Here is an 18,000-nt window from a genome sequence, read left to right as displayed (position 1 = left end):
GTGCCCAGAAATGCTTCCCCCCCAAGCCTTAAACAATGTTTCAAATAATTATTTTAACATAGGCAGACAGGCTGGAATGAACAAAGCCCCCTTGCACAAACTAGCACAAGCCCCTGCATAGCTGGTGTGATTATTACATTAACATATCTCTATGGTTACTCCGCAGAAGCCTTGAAGTGTAAATGCATTTTTCTCTTTAAATACCAAAATGTTCCTAATGGGAAACCTTGGCTCCTGGGGTAGTGGCAGGACAGTGATCATTGGTGTCTGTACGTTTCTCTTTTTCCATGCTGTTTTTTCCAGTGCTGGATGTCTCTGAGCTTTAATACAAATGTCACGTATTTGTACACACAAGCATCTTACTGTACGTCACTACCGACAAGTTGTTCGAGTGACTGCTGGGGGAGAGATTTACAGAGTTTTGTGACAGTCCATTCTGATCTTGCTCAATTTGGTCAGGAGCAGGCCCCCACGTGTTTTTGCTGATTGTGCCTAGCTCAGAACCCCCAGGATCTTTTAGGTTGTTTTCATCTGGTTGCCTGTTCTTCTGCGGAGAGGAAAAGGGGTTAAAGTTTCCTTCTACCTTGCGATGTGGTTGTGTGTTGAATTCCGTTTCGAAGGATGACAGCTGCTGCGTTACTCCTAAAAGTCCTCCAACCTCCACGCTGAGGATCACCCAGATGACATCTCCATAATAGAGTCCTGTAGCAGTGCACATGAGCCACTGTCCCTGATACATTCCCGCTGTGCTGGGGCTGCACATCTGAACGCTGACATCTGCAATCTCCTGGGGCTCTAGCGACCTGACAATCACCATGTTTATGTGGCCAAACTGGTCTCCCCCGACGTACTTAAGACAAACCCCTGGGGGCCATGCCTCTGTCCCTGTATTTTGTATTCTCCATGTTTTTGTAAACTGGGTATCAGGAGGGATGGACTCCCCTTCTCCTATGGTAACATCTTCAACGAAGGACATGGAGGGCACATTGATGTTCGGACTCTCAAAGTCATAGTAGGCTCCGATGGCTGCTTGTAGGTTCCTAGACATGCCTCTTGCAATAATAGGATTCTGAAGCGTAAATAATCCTGCAATTCATTTTTCACGTATTTGTACACACAAGCATCTTAATACAAATGGTGACGGTTTCCTGAATGGGTGGCTCCTCTGGGAGATCAAGTCCCTAATATGTTGAAGGAACTTTCTTCTTTAGGCTAACGTACAACAGAGCCTTGGAGTTCATTTCTAGGGGCTCTGATTTTATTCCGATTGTGACTAGCACTATACCCAGGAGCGTTCCAAACATATGTAGAATGGAGATCCCATCCCTCCGTAATTTCCTCCAGCAGCCTGCCAGGTAAAGCAAGTTAAATAGCCTGTGAAGCAGAGAGTATTTATAGATCTAGTGCATTAGCTTGATAGATAATGGTGTCAGGCTACACAAGAGCAATTACACATCAGTTGCTTTGTCTTTCTTTAACTTACAGCCTGGCAAAGTCATTGTGATTTAGTTTTGTTTTCTTGTTTTGCAATTTACTGGTTTTCTTGTTTTGCAATTTGCTGGTTCTGATGACTTGGGGCTGGGGACAATGGCTGAGGAAAAATTTGGGGGAGGAACCATCTTTTTTGCCCTTTGTTTGCATTGCACGTAGCACAATGGGGACCTGGTTATGATTTGGGCTCCTAGGTACTACAGTAATACAAAAAAATAATAACAACAATAGGATCTTGCCAGAACCAGCCATATGCAAAGCTGCTGAATGCTGCAAAGTTTTTGTCCAGCAGAGGCCCAGGAGCCCAGGAAGGTTGAGGCCAGCCACTTCTCTGCAGCTGGCCAAGGAAGCTCATGGTCCAGTGGCCCATTCCCAGAGGAGATGGTGGCCGGAGTGGCTTGCGGGATAGACTACGATTCTGCAGGTAAGGATCTTATGGAATGTTGAGGTCTCCAAATACAGTCTGCCCACTCCTAGTAAGAGTGACCTATTTGCTCTCTCAGTTTGTGATGGCTATACCGGTCATTATAAACTGATAATGAACAGGTAGAGGGATGGCTGGTATTCATTTTAAATGGGATTATTATTATTGTTGTATTTATTATTTGTCTTTTCACTGTGCCTAGGATTCCCACTCATGGACCAGGACCCCATTGTGCTAAGCACTTTAGAAACACAGAACAAAAAAATAATCCTTGTTCCAAAGAGTTTGAATCTACACCATTATGTAATGTACATAGGTGCTCTATTTAGCTGTGCATCTGTATTGCAGTTATCCTTGTTCTTCCTCCTTGTCCCCACCTATTGTTCATCACACTCACTTAGTGTATCTTTTTTAAATTAGACTGTAAACTACTGAAGGGCAAGAAACCTATATTTGTACAGTGCCTAGCACAATGAGATCCTGGTTTTGATTGGCACTTCTGGGTACTACTGCAACATAAATACTGATGATAATGGAAAAGCTAAGGCAGCTGTGATGGCTTTGTGCATTGCGAATGGTCATGAGGGACCTGCAGTGCTTTTCTGCATAATGAGCCAAATCCTGAATTTCGTACTCAGGCAAAGTTCCTGTTGAAATCAGCAGGAATCAACTCCAGGGAGGACATAGACCTTCCGGATGTGGTACACTATTCCTGTCTTGTGGCACAGGCACAATGTATGTTATCAGAAGGCTTTGTGGATGTGTGTCACGGATACATTTATCTGTTATCTGGTGATGTTCAGTCTTATTCTTTCCTTTTTAAAGGTAAATGTTTGTGTGAATTCAGGACTCCTGAAAGATGCTGGATTGTCAGCCTTGCATCCCGAAGTCCTCCATCCAAAGAAATGGAAAAGCATGGTCTGTGACAGCGAAAGGTTTCCTCAGTGTCCCAGCATTGTCTTATTCCTGAACTGAAGAGATCATTCTAGGGAATAATTCAGTTTCCTTTCTGCTGGTTAATTCCTTGTTCTAGTTGCTGCCTCTGCCCAGTTAGTGCCAATTTTTGTTATGTGGACACTCCTTCACTGGGAACATGAAATGTACTTCACACACACAGTGTCTATATACATATAGCTATCAAAATCTGCTTATGGCGGGACTAGAACCAGCAACACAGAAGTGAAAGGTTTCAGAGTAGCAGCCGTGTTAGTCTGTATTCGCAAAAAGAAAAGGAGTACTTGTGGCACCTTAGAGACTAACAAATTTATTAGAGCATAAGCTTTCGTGAGCTACAGCTCACTTCATCGGATGCATTTGGTGGAAAAAACAGAGGATAGATTTATATACACACACAGAGAACATGAAACAATGGGTTTATCATATACACTGTAAGGAGAGTGATCACTTAAGATAAGCCATCACCAGCAGCAGGGGGGGGGAAAGGAGGAAAACCTTTCATGGTGACAAGCAAGGTAGGCTAATTCCAGCAGTTAACAAGAATATCAGAGGAACAGTGGGGGGTGGGGTGGGGGGGAGAAATACCATGGGGAAATAGTTTTATTTTGTGTAATGACTCATCCATTCCCAGTCTCTATTCAAGCCTAAGTTAATTGTATGCAGTTTGCAAATTAATTCCAATTCAGCAGTCTCTCGTTGGAGTCTGTTTTTGAAGCTTTTTTGTTGAAGGATAGTCACTCTTAGGTCTGCAATCGAGTGACCAGAGAGATTGAAGTGTTCTCCAACTGGTTTTTGGATGTTATAATTCTTGATGTCTGATTTGTGTCCATTCATTCTTTTACGTAGAGACTGTCCAGTTTGGCCAATGTACATGGCAGAGGGGCATTGCTGGCACATGATGGCATATATCACATTGGTAGATGCGCAGGTGAACGAGCCTCTGATAGTGTGGCTGATGTGATTAGGCCCTATGATGGTATCCCCTGAATAGATATGTGGACAGAGTTGGCAACGGGCTTTGTTGCAAGGATAGGTTCCTGGGTTAGTGGTTCTGTTGTGTGGTGTGTGGTTGCTGGTGAGTATTTGCTTCAGATTGGGGGGCTGTCTGTAAGCAAGGACTGGCCTGTCTCCCAAGATCTGTGAGAGTGATGGGTCATCCTTCAAGATAGGTTGTCGATCCTTGATGATGCGTTGGAGAGGTTTTAGTTGGGGGCTGAAGGTGATGGCTAGTGGCGTTCTGTTCTTTTCTTTGTTGGGCCTGTCCTGTAGTAGGTGACTTCTGGGTACTCTTCTGGCTCTGTCAATCTGTTTCTTCACTTCAGCAGGTGGGTATTGTAGTTGTAGGAATGCATGATAGAGATCTTGTAGGTGTTTGTGTCTGTCGGAGGGTTTGGAGCAAATGCGGTTATATCGTAGAGCTTGGCTGTAGACAATGGATCGAGTGGTATGATCTGGATGAAAGCTAGAGGCATGTACGTAGGAATTGCGGTCAGTAGGTATACATTGTCCCCAAATGTGAAATAGTTATGGGTGAGGACAAAGTCACAAAGTTCTGCCACCAGGTTAGCCGTGACAGTATCGGGGATACTGTTCCTGACGGCTTGTAGTCCATCTTTGTGTGGAATGTTGGTGTAGAGGGCTTCTACATCCATAGTGGCTAGGATGGTGTTTTTAGGAAGATCACTAATGGACTGTAGTTTCCTCAGGAAGTCAGTGGTGTCTCGAAGATAGCTGGGAGTGCTGGTAACGAAGGGCCTGAGGAGGGAGTCTACATAGCCAGACAATCCTGCTGTCAGGGTGCCAATGCCTGAGATGATGGGGCGTCCAGGATTTCCAGGTTTATGGATCTTGGGTAGCAGATAGAATACCCCAGGTCGGGGCTCCAGGGGTGTGTCTGTGCGGATTTGTTCTTGTGCTTTTTCAGGGAGTTTCTTGAGCAAATGCTGTAGTTTCTTTTGGTAACTCTCAGTGGGATCAGAGGGTAATGGCTTGTAGAAAGTGGTGTTGGAGAGCTGCCTAGTAGCCTCTTATTCATACTCCGACCTATTCATTATGACGACAGCACCTCCTTTGTCAGCCTTTTTGATTATGATGTCAGAGTTGTTTCTGACTTCCTGAGGAAACTACTGTCCATTGGTGATCTTCCTAAAAATACCATCCTATCCACTATGGATGTAGAAGCCCTCTACACCAACATTCCACACAAAGATGGACTACAAGCCGTCAGGAACAGTATCCCCGATACTGTCACGGCTAACCTGGTGGCTGAACTTTGTGACTTTGTCCTCACCCATAACTATTTCACATTTGGGGACAATGTATACCTTCAAATCAGCGGCACTGCGATGGGTACCCGCATGGCCCCCCAGTATGCCAACATTTTTATGGCTGACTTAGAACAACGCTTCCTCAGCTCTCGTCCCCTAATGCCCCTACTCTACTTGCGCTACATTGATGACATCTTCATCATCTGGACCCATGGAAAAGAAGCTCTTGAGGAATTCCACCATGATTTCAACAATTTCCATCCCACCATCAACCTCAGCCTGGACCAGTCCACACAAGAGATCCACTTCCTGGACACTACGGTGCTAATAAGCAATGGTCACATAAACACCACCCTATATCGGAAACCTACTGATCGCTATTCCTATCTACATGCCTCTAGCTTTCATCCAGATCATACCACTCGATCCATTGTCTACAGCCAAGCTCTACGATATAACTGCATTTGCTCCAACCCCTCAGACAGAGACAAACACCTACAGGATCTCTATCATGCATTCCTACAACTACAGTACCCACCTGCTGAAGTGAAGAAACAGATTGACAGAGCCAGAAGAGTACCCAGAAGTCACCTACTACAGGACAGGCCCAACAAAGAAAAGAACAGAACGCCACTAGCCATCACCTTCAGCCCCCAACTAAAACCTCTCCAACACATCATCAAGGATCTACAACCTATCCTGAAGGACGACCCATCACTCTCACAGATCTTGGGAGACAGGCCAGTCCTTGCTTACAGACAGCCCCCCAATCTGAAGCAAATACTCACCAGCAACCACACACCACACAACAGAACCACTAACCCAGGAACCTATCCTTGCAACAAAGCCTGTTGCCAACTCTGTCCACATATCTATTCAGGGGACACCATCATAGGGCCTAATCACATCAGCCACACTATCAGAGGCTCGTTCACCTGTGCATCTACCAATGTGATATATGCCATCATGTGCCAGCAATGCCCCTCTGCCATGTACATTGGCCAAACTGGACAGTCTCTACGTAAAAGAATGAATGGACACAAATTAGACGTCAAGAATTATAACATTCAAAAACCAGTTGGAGAACACTTCAATCTCTCTGGTCACTCGATTACAAACCTAAGAGTGGCTATCCTTCAACAAAAAAGCTTCAAAAACAGACTCCAACGAGAGACTGCTGAATTGGAATTAATTTGCAAACTGCATACAATTCACTTAGGCTTGAATAGAGACTGGGAATGGATGAGTCATTACACAAAATAAAACTATTTCCCCATGGTATTTCTCCCCCCCACCCCACCGCCCACTGTTCCTCTGATATTCTTGTTAACTGCTGGAATTAGCCTACCTTGCTTGTCACCATGAAAGGTTTTCCTCCTTTCCCCCCCCTGCTGTTGGTGATGGCTTATCTTAAGTGATCACTCTCCTTACAGTGTGTATGATAAACCCATTGTTTCATGTTCTCTGTGTGTGTATATAAATCTCTCCTCTGTTTTTTCCACCAAATGCATCCGATGAAGTGAGCTGTAGCTCACGAAAGCTTATGCTCTAATAAATTTGTTAGTCTCTAAGGTGCCACAAGTACTCCTTTTCTTTTTACAGAAGTGAAAGGCTCTCTAGCCCTTTAGCCACCCCCTAACCCATCCACTCCCTGTTCGGTATTTTTCTTAAGAGGCATTGACTGTGTAACAGCTCCAAGGTTACCGGTTTACTCTATGTAAGCAAAGCATAATATGTAAAACTAAGTAGAATCATCATAGAATCATAGAATATCAGGGTTGGAAGGGACCTCAGGAGGTCATCTAGTCCAACCCCCTGCTCAAAGCAGGACCAATCCCCAACTAAATCATCCCAGCCAGGGTTTTGTCAAGCCTGACCTTAAGAACTTCTAAGGAAGGAGATTCCACCACCTCCTAGGTAACTCATTTCAGTGTTTCACCACCCTTCTAGTGAAAAAGTTTTTTCCTAATATCCAACCTAAAACTGCAACTTGAGACCATTACTCCTTGTTCTGTCATCTGCTACAACTAAGAACAGTCTAGATCCATTCTCTTTGGAACCCCCTTTCAGGTAGTTGAAAGCAGCTATCAAATCCCCCCTCATTCTTCTCTTCCACAGACTAAACAATCCCTGTTCCCTCAGCCTCTCCTCATAAGTCATGTGTTCCATTCCCCTAATCATTTTTGTTGCCCTCCAATCTTTCCACATCCTTCTTGTAGCGTGGGGCCCAAAACTGGACACAGTACTCCAGCTGAGGCTTCATCAATGTCAAATAGAGGGAAATGATCACGTCCCTCTATTTGCTGGCAATGCCCCTACTTAAGCATCCCAAAATGCCATTGGCTTTCTTGGCAACAAGGGCACACTGTTGACTCATATCCAGCTTCTCGTCCACTGTAACCCCTACGTCCTTTTCTGTAGAACTGCTGCCAAGCTATTCGGTCCCTAGTCTGTAGCGATGCATAGGATTCTTCCATCCTAAGTGCAGGACTCTGCACTTGTCCTTGTTGAACCTCATCAGATTTCTTTTGGCCCAATCCTCTAATTTGTCTAGGTCCCTCCGTATCCCATCCCTACACTCCAGCGTATCTACCTCTTCTCCCAATTTAGTGTCATCTGCAAACTTGCTGAGGGTGCAATCCACACCATCCTCCAGATCATTCATGAAGATATTGAACAAAACCGGCCCCAGGACCGACTCTTGGGGCACTCCACTTGATACTGGCTGCCAACTAGACATGGAGCCATTGATCACTACCCGTTGAGCCCGACAATCTAGCCAACTTTCTATCCACCTTATAGTCCATTCATCCAGCCCATACTTCTTTAACTTGCTGGCAAGAATACTGTGGGAGACCATGTCAAAAGCTTTGGTAAAGTCAAGGAATAACACGTCTACTGCTTTCCCCTCATCCACAGAGCCAGTTATCTCATCATAGAAGGCAATTAGATTAGTCAGGCATGACTTGCCCTTGGTGAATCCATGCTGACTGTTCCTGATCATTTTCCTCTTCTCTAAGTGCTTCAGAATTGATTCCTTGAGGACCTGCTCCATGATTTTTCCAGGGACTGAGGTGAGGCTGACTGGCCTGTAGTTCCCAGGATCCTCCTTCTTCCCTTTTTTAAAGATGGGCACTACATTAGCCTTTTTCCAGTTGTCCGGGACTTCCCCCGATTGCCATGAGTTTTCAAAGATAATGGCCAATGGCTCTGCAATCACATCTGCCACCTCCTTTAGCACTCTCGGATGCAGCGCATCTGGCCCCATGGACTTGTGCTGTCCAGCTTTTCTAAATATTCCCAAACCACTTCTTTCTCCACAGAGGGCTGGTCACCTCCTCCCCATGCTGTGATGCCCAGTGCAGTAGTCTGGGAGGTAAGAGTCACAGGTTTAAGACTCAGGGCATAGATTCATAATTCCCACTGACAACAGTATAGAAGGGTATTACATGTAGTGTCAGTCATTTTGTGAAATTTTGTATTATTCACAGTTATCCAAACCCCAAGGTCATTACTCGGGCAAAACTTTCACTGACTTCAGTGGGGGTTTTGACAGCTAACATCATTTAGGCACCAGAAGGCATGGTGGTATATCTATAGGTATTAGAAAGGTCCAAAAATAAAGAGCATAACCATTCTCCCCATCCTGACACCAGGGCTAGAAGCAAATTGTGGTCTCACTTCATAAGCTTTTCTTGAAGGCCCCCATGGTATATAAAATGCTTCTGGTGCCGGGAAGCCATTGATGTGTTTATGGGAGGGAGGGAATAATAAAGGGAAGAGAATGAAGCACAATGGGCAGGTTCCCAGAAAAATGCCAAAGAATGATAGATGTCAGTGGGAAACTGCAGTAATGCGGCGGCAGAATTGGGAAATAGCAGTGTATGAGTCTAGACAAATCAATTTGTGCTGCAATTTGCCATCCCAAAACTGCATGAAAATGAAGGTGAACTGAAAAGCTTTTAAAATAAATGAATGAATAATACTCTTTTAGGTCCTATCTCATTGAAGGGCTATTGTGCATGTAGTTGAGGTCCAAAAATTGGTTAGGTTTTTTTTAGTCTTGCAAAGCCTGGTACTCACTGAAAATGCTCTAATAATTTTTTTGTTGTATAAGTAAATATTTCTTTGCACTGTTTTGTAGCTGAAGCTCTGTAGCATTGTGCTAGTGCATGTGAAAGTGACTATAAATAAATGAGAAAAAAAAAGTCCTTGTGGCACCTTAGAGACTAACAAATTTATTTGGGCATAAGCTTTCGTGGAGTGTCACTGACTGCAATACAGACACTGGACAAACAACCTAAATGGTGAAAAGTAAGTTAGATGTTAAACTTAATTCACTTTTAAATTAACTGTATAAATTGATTGTAAAACTTTAGAGCCTACAAGTCCACTCAGTCCTACTTCTTGGTCAGCCAATCACTCAGACAAACAAGGTTGGTTACAATTTGCAGGAGATAATGCTGCCTGCTTCTTGTTTACAATGTCACCTGAAAGTGAGAACAGGCATTCACATGGCACTGTTGTAGATGGCGTTTCAAGATATTTACATGCCAAATGTGCTAAAGATTCATATGTCCCCTCATGCTTCAACTACCATTCCAGAGAACATGTTTCCATGCTCACGATGGGTTCTGCTTGATAACGGTCCAAAGCAGTGCAGACTGACGCATGTTCATTTTCATCATCTGAGTCAGATGCCACCAGCAGAAGGTTGATTTTCTTTTTTGGTGGTTGGGTTCTGTAGTTTCCGCATCGGAGTGTTGCTCTTTTCAGACTTCTAAAAGCATGCTCCACACCCCTTGGGTCGAGTGCTGGAGCTATTTTTACAAATCTCACATTGGTACCTTCTTTGCGTTTTGTCAAATCTGCTGTGAAAGTGTTCTTAAAATGAACTTGTGCTGGGTCATCATCCAAGACTGCTATAACATGAAATATATGGCAGAATGTGGGTAAAACAGAGCAGGAGCCATACAATTCTCCCCCCTAGGAGTAAAGTCACAAATTTAATTGACACATTATTTTTTTAATGAGCATCATCAGCATGGAAGCATGTCCTCTGAAATGGTAGCCAAAGCATGGAAGAGGCATACCTGGCAAGTAAATACCTTACAACACCGGCACAAAAGTATTACGTAAACGTCTATTCTTACTTTCAGGTGACTGTGTAAAGTATCACCTGTAAATGTAAAGAAACTTTTTTGTCTTGGCAAGTGGCAGAATAAGAAGTAGGACTGAGTGGACTTGTAAGCTCTGAAGTTTTACACTGTTTTATTTTTGAGTGCAGTTATGTAACTAAAAAAATCTGCATTTGTAACTTACACTTTCACGATAAAGAGATTGCACTTCAGTACGTGTATGAAGTGAATTAAAAACTACTATTTCTTTTGTTTATAATTTTTACAGTGCATATATTTATAATAAAAAATAACAATATAAAGTGAGCACTATGCACTTTGTATTCTGTGTTGTAATTGAAATCAATACTGAAAATGTAGAAAAACATCCAAAAATAATTAATAAATTTCAAGTGGTATTCTATTGTTATAAGTGCGATTAATCACAAGTAAGTTTTTTAATCCTGATTAATTTTTTTGAGTTAATTGCGTGAGTTAACTGTGATTAATTGACAGCCCTGATATATGTATGTATATGAAATAAACTTTTGTCTCTCTTTAATAAAGTCATTGTGTATATGCTTCAAATTTAAGATAGTCTCAAGCTACAAAATTTGGATCTGGACCTTACCGCACAAAGTTTAGCAGTGTTCAGATACGGGGTTTTGATTTATCCCATTATATTTAGGAGCCATTTACAACATTTCAATCCAGACATGTGACATCCAGAACTTAGGATCTAGGATTTTGGTTTATGCCCATCTCTACTTAGTGTACTTATTTGTAATTTCAAATGGATATTTTTATATTTTTGGTTGTTTTTAATTTGTAAAGACTTCCTAGAGTTGATTTGATGTCAAAGACCAAAACCAGGACCAGGGTATAGAGCTGTATTCCTTATGCTTCATTCAGAGTCAAGAATGTCAGAGATCTGGGTTTCCATTGTTGCACAGACTGAGTATAAATCTATAGAGGTTAGTTTCTGTATTGCTGGCATGTCTAATTCTGATAATTGATAATGCACCAAGTGCTGTAGTATTTGGGCATCTGGAACTGATTTTCTATTATTTTGATTTCTAATGTATCTAATTAAAACATTTAGTTCTGTATGTGGAATCATGTTAATGAGCTAGGGCAGTGGTTCCCAAACTTGTTCTGCTGCTTGTGCAGGGAAAGCTCCTGGCGGGCCGGGCTCGTTTATTTACCTGCTGCGTCCTCAGGTTTGGCCGATCATGGCTCCCAGTGGCTGTGGTTCACTGCTCAAGGCCAATGGGAACTGCTGAAAGTGGTGGCCAGTATGTCCCTTGGCCCGTGCCGCTTCCAGCAGCTCCCATTGGCCTGGAGCAGTGAACCGCGGCCACTGGGAGCCGTGATCGGCCAAACCTGTGGACGCGGCAGGTAAACAAACTGACTGGGCCACCAGGGGCTTTCCCTGCACAAGTGGTGGAACAAGTTTGGGAACCACTGATCTAGGGCTTTCAGTAGCTTTTTTGAAAGCATAAGAATTCACCTTCAAGCAGGTAAAGCTGGACTGTATGACCACAGACAGTTGAGTTTAGCAAGATTTATTCCAGAAACATACATTTTTCAGGTTGTTGAGTAACACAGGGAAAGAACAGGTAGGAGTTCTTCAACTTCTTTTGCTGGGACCCCCTTTGAAAATATTTCAGGCTGTGATGACCCCCGCCCCGTGCCATGCCTTATTTCTGCACTGTTGATGGTGATGGCACTGCTTTTGGAGCTGGGTGCCCAGACAGCAGCCAACACTCTTACGACCCCCCACTACAATAGTCTTGCGACTCCCTTTTGTGTCGGGACCACCAGTTTGAGAAACACTGGATATTTAGATAAGTTAGATGTATTCAAGTCAGGACAGTGGGATGAAATTCATCCTATGGTAATTAAGGAACTAGCTGAAGCAATCTTGGAACTGTCAGCAATTATCTTTGAGGGTTCATGGAGTATAGGTGAGATCTCCAAGGAGTGGAGAAGGGCAAACATAGGGCTGGTCTACATGCGGGTTTTAAAGTGAATCAAACCAAGTTAATCGAGTTTGAAAATGGTTGTGTACACATGGTGCAGTCCATCACCGCTCACTAACACTGCATTTGCTGTGAACTCTGGAGTCCTCTTGCCAAGTGGACTAGGCTTGTTGCAAATTGAATTAATGTGGTCTGTTGTTCACATGGACGAAATTGCTGCACACCACTTTTTCCCATGCTCCGAACAGCTATCCCACAGTGCTTTGCAGATCAACCTGTCAATTCTTGTGTGTGGCCACCTCTGCTCTGGTGTCAAGTTCCCAGGACTTCCTCTCCCCACTTTAAAAGCTGGTGTGGAGCCAGAATTTTCCCATTTGCTCCTCAATCTGAGTGTATGAGCATTCTTGCAATACAAGCGTGAAAGTGCTTCAGAAGCCCCACAGCCTGCCTCACGCAGCTGCCAGGAGCCATGTTGAGATACTGGATCTCACTGACTTGTGGGGAGAAGTTTTGGTGCAGGAAGTTCTTGTGGCTAGGCACAGGAATAAGGACCTTTTTGTGGACATTGCCAAGCAGGTGTCCGAGAGGGGGCATGACCGGGATGCTGACCAGTGTTGTGTAAAGAGCAAGTAGCTCAGGAGTAAGTACCCTGAAAGGAGGGACAAAAGGAGACAATCTTGCAGGGGACATGTGACTTGTCCATTTTATGATGAAATGGATAGAATCCTACACAATTATAACACAACCTGTCCTGAACACCACATGGAGCCTGTTAGCCTTGCTCTCCCCCACACCTAGGATGACTGGCTAGACCCATTAGAGGATGAGCAGGAGAGGAACTGCGCCTTGAGAGCCAAGATATTTTTTGGGACCCAGGATCCTGATGTCGGTCAGCTAGAAAGCTAGCCACAGTCATGCCCTGCTGCAAAGTACCGCAATTCCTGCCCTTCATCGGCCAACCCTGGGTCTCAAGCCAGAAACCCAGTTTGGGATCAAAGAGGCAGATCCTCTGGAGGCAACTGTAAGTAACAATCTTTCCCTTTTATTGTTTATTATTATTATTATTATTATTATGCTGTGCTGTTGTTCTGGCTTCTATTCCAAGTGCCTCATGGCCACAGCCATTTTAGATTGATGTGAGCTAGAAGCCCTTCTGAGTATCCAGCCCCTCCCTCCTTCTCTCTGTCAGCCCATGTTTCCTGTCATCCCTCTCCCCATGCCCCCGGTACATGTTTCTAAAATGACATCTCTGTCTGGGTGATTCTGCCTTATGGTAAGCCATAACTATCAACAGTTTCCAGGACTGTGGTACAGAGGGCACTTGCACATCTGCCTATGTTCCTTTCCTCTTCCCTCATCTGTCCTGCTTGGCGAACGCTGCCCCCTACAATCCTGTTCACCAGCCCAAATTGGTGGGTGGCAGGATGGTGCAGCCACAGCCTCTATCCTACCTCCTCTCCCGTGGCAGAGTCAATCATTTGTGCAAAATGTAACAGTTTATTGAGATGGGGGCTACAGGAAAAGAAGTCTGAATGGTGTTCATAGTTTACATGAGATATACCTGGGCATTGTACCAAGCACTCAAATAGTCCTGTTCCCTGCTGTGGTTTAAATGCCCTGTAAGACACATTGTAGGACTCTGTCTGTTTTTCTCTTCAGATTCTCCATGTCCACAGGGGAGATAAAGCAGAACTTAAAAATGAGGAATTTTGCTCAGTTTTGGTTCACACATTATAGGGAATAGCCCACCCTACCCTCCAGTGTAGTTTGCAAGTCCCTTCTCTGGTTGGGGGTGAGAGGGACCATCCTGACAAATAACTTCACAGCATATGTAAAAGTTTGTTTGTTGCTTAGTTAGTAGATTGTTTTGGTAAATGTATTTTCAAATAAAAAAAGTATTGTTATTTATCCACTAGTTCCATTAAAACTTTATTTTTGGCTTTGTTATTGTTGGTTCACAATAAAAAACATTTAAAATCTATTTTGGCCATTATGACTCATCACTGCATATAGCACATACAATCCTTTAAAAAATTCATATGGTTTTACAAAAGTAGATAGACCACTTCCAACTTCTGCCACCCATAAGCAATACTGCACTGCTCTCAGTCTACCTCAACCTCCCCCTCCATGAATCAGCAGCTAGTTAGACAGCTACATATATTCAAGCATGAGATTCAAAATATGAACAATAGGATTGCTGACAATATTTCCCTGGGTGTTAGAGTTCTCTGTGGGATGCCTTGCTGACTGCTTGAACCTCTGAGCAAGTTTCTGCACCTCAGCCTCCCATCTATCATCAAGGCTTTCCCCTTGGTCTCACAATTATTGTGCTGTGCACAGCAGGCAGTGATAATGGTTGGGACTTTTTTTCTGCTGCTTTCAAGTGATTCCATATGCAGCGCCATTTGCCTGTCAGGTGGCCAAATGCACACTTGACCACCATTCCACAGCTCCTGAGGTGATAGTTCAACTATTCCTTCCTTCCAGGGGTCGGCACCACCATGTTGCGTGATGGACACTTGACAAAATTACCATACTTAGCGACGGATGTTGGGGGGTGGTTATGTCATTCAGTCATTCAATTTTCTGAAAAATTACCACAGACCTCAAAATTTTCACGATGGACACATTGTGTATGGCTGTGTATGACCTGTGTATGGCTTCATTAACCAAGGCATCACAGGATAATCAGGGTCTCCCAGAATAGCTGGACCAATCTCCACACCGTTAATGTCTTCTCTTCATTACTTTAAGTTGAACTGAGTTCTGAAAGATATGTCAGTAAAGTCCCTTCCAAAAAACCCTGCGTGGGTAACCTGGGATGGTCAACCACTTCTTTGAGTGCCACAGAGAAATACCTCTTTCTATTTATAAATTCTGTACCCTGGCAGAAGACAAATGATAGACACATAGTGTGACAGAATATACCCCTGTCTTCACATCCTACACATTATTGTAATAATTTTTGTACAAGGCATATCTTATAAGATATAATTTGAAAACTCATAATTTGCCAGTCTGTATCGTCCTGATAAAATAAGTTTGGCAACTTTGTACGTAAAATTACAAGATTTCCCTGCATGATGATATTAACGCATGTTCCAAACCCCACAGCCCTGTCCAAACTGAAGTTGGCAAACAGGTCTGCCCTAAATGAAGGAATGGGTTCTCTGCTTAATTTGCATTTAAGCAGTAAATAGATCCATCAGGCAGAAAAGGAAACAAAGAGAGCCCAAACAGATGAGAAAAAGTCAACTGGGAACATCCTTCCACATAGACCCTTTGTCTCCTAGTGCCCAGCTGGAAATGTCTGTCAAGAGAGGGACTTAAACTATAAAAAGGAGAGACAAACATCCCAAGGGACCCCTTTCTCTCTCCCTTCTTATTGCATTCACTGCACCCAAGCAGAAAAGGAAGCAAGCACTGGAATCTGATATAGTTTGTTAGGTATTCGTAAATGTCTTATCTTTGTTTTTCTTGTAACCATTTCTGACTTTTATGCCTCATTACTTGTACTTGTCATCAGATGTTCGGCTGCATGTGTGTTCTCCCATGTGTTCTACTGTGTGCTGTCCCAGCTCTGCACAGATGGCTGGCACAGTAGACCTTGAGTGAACCATCCAATAAATCCACAGACTTGGCTCATAGCAGAGGCACTTGATCAGATTTATTGTCGATGAAGCATGGTGCTAATGTCCCAGCTCAATGGTTACAGCAACTCTAACACATGTATGCTCATGACAATGGACTGGCTCAGTTAATGGCGGGACTTTCCCCTATCCTCTAGGCCAGATAAAGACACTCCCCATGAGATACAGATACAAACAAGTTACGCATTATCCCTGATGTATCTAGGTGCCACCCTCTGACATATTTGGGTGCCACCCGTTACATGTTGGTTCAATCAAAACATCTTTATCCACCATGCTGTCATCCGGACCTTATCCTTAAGATGGGTCAGCGTGTTCCTGTTATCTTTGGGGAATGTGCTGCTATCGAGTTGTTCTGTTACTGTTATACCAATAAAATAAAAACCAGCAGGATCTTATTAAAGAGGGAAAGGCAAAATACCACATTTATTGTGATTACAGAAAGAATCATAGTAAGCAATTAATTATAGCTATAACATTCCATTCAATCTCATATTTATTCACAGACACACACACACACACACACACCACACACACACACAGGTTCTACAAGGTTGTTATCATAGTTACCAGCCTTAGAGTTGCTCATGCCAAGCCACTGGCGAGGTGGCCTGGACATGAGGAGGGAGCAGGGCCTTGTCAGATGCACATCTGATGCTCCTGGAAGTTGGTTTGCAGAATCAGACCCCAAAGTTCTCACTTTCTAGAGTCCATTTTTATAGGAATTTCTTCCTATGCCAGTCTATGGGAATTGCTTCATCATGCTGTTGCTGAATCAATCAGCAGATGGCACATTCCTGATGGCTCCGTGCTGCCAGTTGTTATCTTGTCCTTTGGTTCTCCCATTCTTGAGGCTGTTGGGTGGATTCCAGTCTGCCCTCTGGGGGTCGTCTGGTTATTTCCACTTGATGCCTTCTTCAGCTGATGGACACTGGATTTTTAGGCTGGCACCTCCCTGATCATTCAGTTATTATCCACACCAAGCATCCGTCCACATACATCCTCTATCTCTATTTTAATCACAATTGTTAACAAAGCGAGATGGATACAACAAAAGGGCGGGGAGTCTCTGGATGCTGTTTCTGTTGTTACAGAGTATTGCTTTGAGTCTCTCTCTGTGTGAGTAGTTGTTGTTACAAAGAATTGCTTTGAGAACAGACTCTGTCTTAGAATGTACTAACACAATTAGCAGCTTGCATGTTTCACACATAGAGGGAGAGAAACAGTATCAAAAACCAAGAGACCTCTTAATTAGTAATACCCTGGAATTTAAACTATGGGGAATCAAACTCATGTGATTTTAATACAGAACTTCTTTAATATGATCCAACATAATCCCCCTTTTGACACTAAGATTTATAATCGTCAGTGTCACTTTATATGTAGCCTATTCAAAAGAAGGTACTGTGATGCAATTTGAGTTTGTGATTCCAATTCATCCCACATACATGATTCTAGTGATGTATCTTTACTACAAGTTTCTGGGACAACAGGCAAGGTGAGGCACACCCACTTTTGAGGAGTCCATTCGGTACAACCTCTAGTGTCTAATAGCTTCCCTCCCTCCCCAGCCCACTGGCTCGAAATTCAGGGTAGCCAAAAGGATCCCATGTGTAATATGGGGAGTGGGCTAACCTTCAATACCTTTGTCTCCAGGGACTGTTGGTGTGCAATTTTGACAACAATTTCTCCCATTTACAAGTCTGGTATTACAATACTGGAAACGTATTGCATCCATTCATATTGATAAGTGTCAAACAATGATCTCTTTCTTTGTTTTAACAAATGCATCAAACCCTTAATATTTCCCAATATGACCCAGAACATTTTGTGTTCCAAAGTAGCTAGGGCAAGTATCTGCATTTCAGTGCATCCCATAGCTATGGCTGTGTAGTTTCTTATTTCTAAATTTTTTCTTATGCATAAGCCATGTGGTAGTATTAAGCCATTGCCAAAGATTCCATTGGGCTATTAGGTTACCCAGACCAATTTGGACCAAGTCTACATTGGCATGTACTTGTTTTTGTATCAGGCTGTCCTATAGCTGGGACAGAGAGCTTAATTTATTTTTAATTACCTGCAGGTCTGCAGTATTTATTTTTTTAAACA

The 18,000-nt window shown here is 43.3% G+C and overlaps 1 protein-coding gene across 1 annotated transcript; it reads right to left on the bottom strand.

Annotated features, from left to right (window-relative positions):
- Positions 1-334: 334 nt before the first annotated feature.
- On the bottom strand, positions 335-1,048 carry LOC119852963 (protein ILRUN-like). The gene has a single exon (XM_038395196.1). It carries the CDS (start codon positions 1,046-1,048, stop codon positions 335-337), a length of 714 nt encoding a protein of 237 aa, XP_038251124.1.
- Between the last annotated feature and the right edge of the window lie 16,952 nt (positions 1,049-18,000).

Source organism: Dermochelys coriacea, chromosome 3 (genome assembly GCF_009764565.3).
Source record: "Dermochelys coriacea isolate rDerCor1 chromosome 3, rDerCor1.pri.v4, whole genome shotgun sequence".
NCBI classification, from domain to species: Eukaryota; Metazoa; Chordata; order Testudines; family Dermochelyidae; genus Dermochelys; species Dermochelys coriacea.
This window is presented reverse-complemented; position numbering and strand designations above follow the sequence as displayed.

Coding starts and splice junctions, on each gene's coding strand:
- LOC119852963 (XM_038395196.1), bottom strand. CDS start 1,048: ATGTCTAGGAACCTACAAGCAGCCATCGGAGCCTACTATGACTTTGAG.